At 34.0% G+C, this 2,269-nt stretch overlaps 1 protein-coding gene across 1 annotated transcript; it reads right to left on the bottom strand.

Annotated features, from left to right (window-relative positions):
* Window positions 1-443: 443 nt before the first annotated feature.
* Window positions 444-1,957, bottom strand: LOC136220489 (uncharacterized). The gene is made up of 6 exons (XM_066008307.1): window positions 1,877-1,957; window positions 1,495-1,808; window positions 1,043-1,150; window positions 904-976; window positions 724-822; window positions 444-624 (listed from the first exon to the last, which is right to left on the bottom strand). The coding sequence occupies exons 2-6, from the start codon at window positions 1,623-1,625 to the stop codon at window positions 526-528; spliced, it is 510 nt and encodes a 169-aa protein (XP_065864379.1). The 5' UTR covers window positions 1,626-1,808; window positions 1,877-1,957; the 3' UTR covers window positions 444-525.
* Window positions 1,958-2,269: the final 312 nt, after the last annotated feature.

The raw sequence follows: 2,269 nt of genomic DNA, 5'->3' as shown, positions 1-2,269 counted from the left end.
TGTGTCGCACTTCTCACACGCGCGATACAATAGAGCGCTAACTCTTGTAACACGCCTTTAGAGTGCGCGACACAACATATGATAATTCTTGTGACGCGCTCCAAAGATGCACGACACAAGCTCTCCGTTTATTCTGATACATTTTGTGTCGCTCCTTCCTCACGCGCGACGCAAAATATTGATATTTTAAAAAAAAAATTAGAAAATTTTCCAGCATAGCATAAAATCTTTTAATTTATAGAACCTACACATAAAACTAGTACCACATTGCATAAATACATAAATATTCAAAATATAATCACAACTTAATTTCTTCAAGAAGTAGTTGCATATATATCAATTAATGCAACTTGTCATATTCAAGTTTTAGCCAAAAAACCTAGGAAGCTATGAATAAATATTAACAACTTCCACAAAAACTCTTAAACAAATATCTACCTACTTGTCATATTCAAGTTTGTAGCCAAATAAACTAGGAAGATGAACAAACACTAACAACTTCCACAAAAAGACTAATGCAAATATCTAGAGACTTGTGATTTCGACTCCAAAATAATCGGCCCAAATATCTCGAACATCATTAATCTCCTCCTCAGAATATGCCATTGATTTTGTTGCAAAATCCTTCAAAGAAAGTAAACATAAAATATCAATGTATTATAGTAGCAAATTAACTTAGGGAAAAACACAAAGGACTAGAATGAAAAAAATTGCAACTCTTACCCTTGTTAGATTCTCACTTTCAGAGTGATATTGCACTATTTCAAACATGTTGCGCATTACATAAAAGCCACACTCTGTTGCACCTATTTGTTGAGAGCACTACATGTATTGAAATTTAAATATATTAATTCACATACGAGTAGATTACATATAACTTGAGGTTGAAAAACAATATCATACCTTTTCACTTCTCCATTCCAACGATTGATTGTTTCTATGAGCTCCTTTCCCTATTTGAATGTTCTTGAAAGCCCTATAAATTTGAAATGGATATTAGATCGTGTAACAATTAAAGAACTAATAACTTCTACTAGCTTACTTATTCATGATGAGTCTAATTGCAAATTGGTGAACTCCTGACTTGTTAGAATCAAATACATGTACAACGCGATTAGCCAAAGAAAGCACAAGAAGAATCCAATGGTTCCTACATGTAAATGGTTAAAGTTATAATCATAATCAACTTATACTTTTTTACTAGTGACATGAAAAATAAATAAAATAAAACATACTCTTCATGATATGGACAAAATATGAATCTTTTAGAACTTTGTTCCATCACATGTCTCATGTATTTGAGAGAAGCATCCGGACTAGAACGCAACATGGTTGCTGAAACTTTACTTGGACACATGAATATAATGGAGTTCAAATCAAACTTACAAGGATACCGATCTACCATAGCCCTGCATACATAGTGCGTATTACGTTTAGACGAGCACAATTACCAAAAGAACAAAAAAGTATGGAAAAAAGGTTTGAATATCTTACAACATAAAAACTTGCAGAACTGAAACACTGAGACGATCTCCTATGAGAAGTTGAGTAACATCTTCTGACATGATATAGATAATGTCATCATGAGCATCAGAATAATTAAAAGCTGTCTTACCACTCCTCATTTTGAAGGTGTTTCCCTTCGGAAAGGTAGAAACAAATGACTGCAAATATCGACACTTTTCAGTCAAATGTGATAGCGATACATCAATCTGAAAGGGTCTTTTAGGATTTATAGCAGACTCATTAGTCGCACGGCCACTATCAACCTGTTTCTTGCTTCCACTCTGCTCTCTTGGAATGCTCACCTAATATTCAAATAAGAAATTAATTAACTATCCCAAATGATCATAAATTATAGTGAGAACTTAGTTACCTCATTATCATGACAAAGAAGAACCAAATCTTTTGGCCATTGCGTGAAACTACCTTCTGCTTCACCAAGTTTCTTAGCATATGAAGATGGCACGGGAATAAGTTCATATAAATAACCTATCTCAACAAAGTCAACTGACACTTTCACATGTCCAGGACGCAATGGCTCATGATGATTAAGGGTCAAGTCTCGATGTACCGTACCATGAGCAACAACGACTTTCACAGAGCCGATCATTAATTGCAACCGACATTTATGATGCTCCTGTAGATTCATTTAGGAGCAAATAGGTAAGAGTATATTCACATAACTGCTCCTAGATAACATATATGCTCTAGAATCAGCACGATAAATATCACACAAATATTCACATATATCCATACCTTAATGTTG

Source organism: Euphorbia lathyris, chromosome 2, assembly GCF_963576675.1.
Source record: "Euphorbia lathyris chromosome 2, ddEupLath1.1, whole genome shotgun sequence".
NCBI classification, from domain to species: Eukaryota; Viridiplantae; Streptophyta; class Magnoliopsida; order Malpighiales; family Euphorbiaceae; genus Euphorbia; species Euphorbia lathyris.
Note: the sequence above shows the minus strand (reverse complement) of the source record. Positions and strands in the feature narration are given on the sequence as shown.

What these genes read in the sequence shown, in the direction of transcription:
- LOC136220489 (XM_066008307.1), bottom strand. Translation starts at nt 1,625, where the DNA reads ATGAGGAGTGGTAAGACAGCTTTTAATTATTCTGATGCTCATGATGAC. An exon ending in GTTCTGCAAGTTTTTATGTT is followed by an intron (nt 1,151 to 1,494) that starts GTAAGATATTCA and finishes ATTTACATGTAG; the next exon opens with GAACCATTGGATTCTTCTTG. An exon ending in AAAGTGAGAATCTAACAAGG is followed by an intron (nt 625 to 723) that starts GTAAGAGTTGCA and finishes CTTTCTTTGAAG; the next exon opens with GATTTTGCAACAAAATCAAT.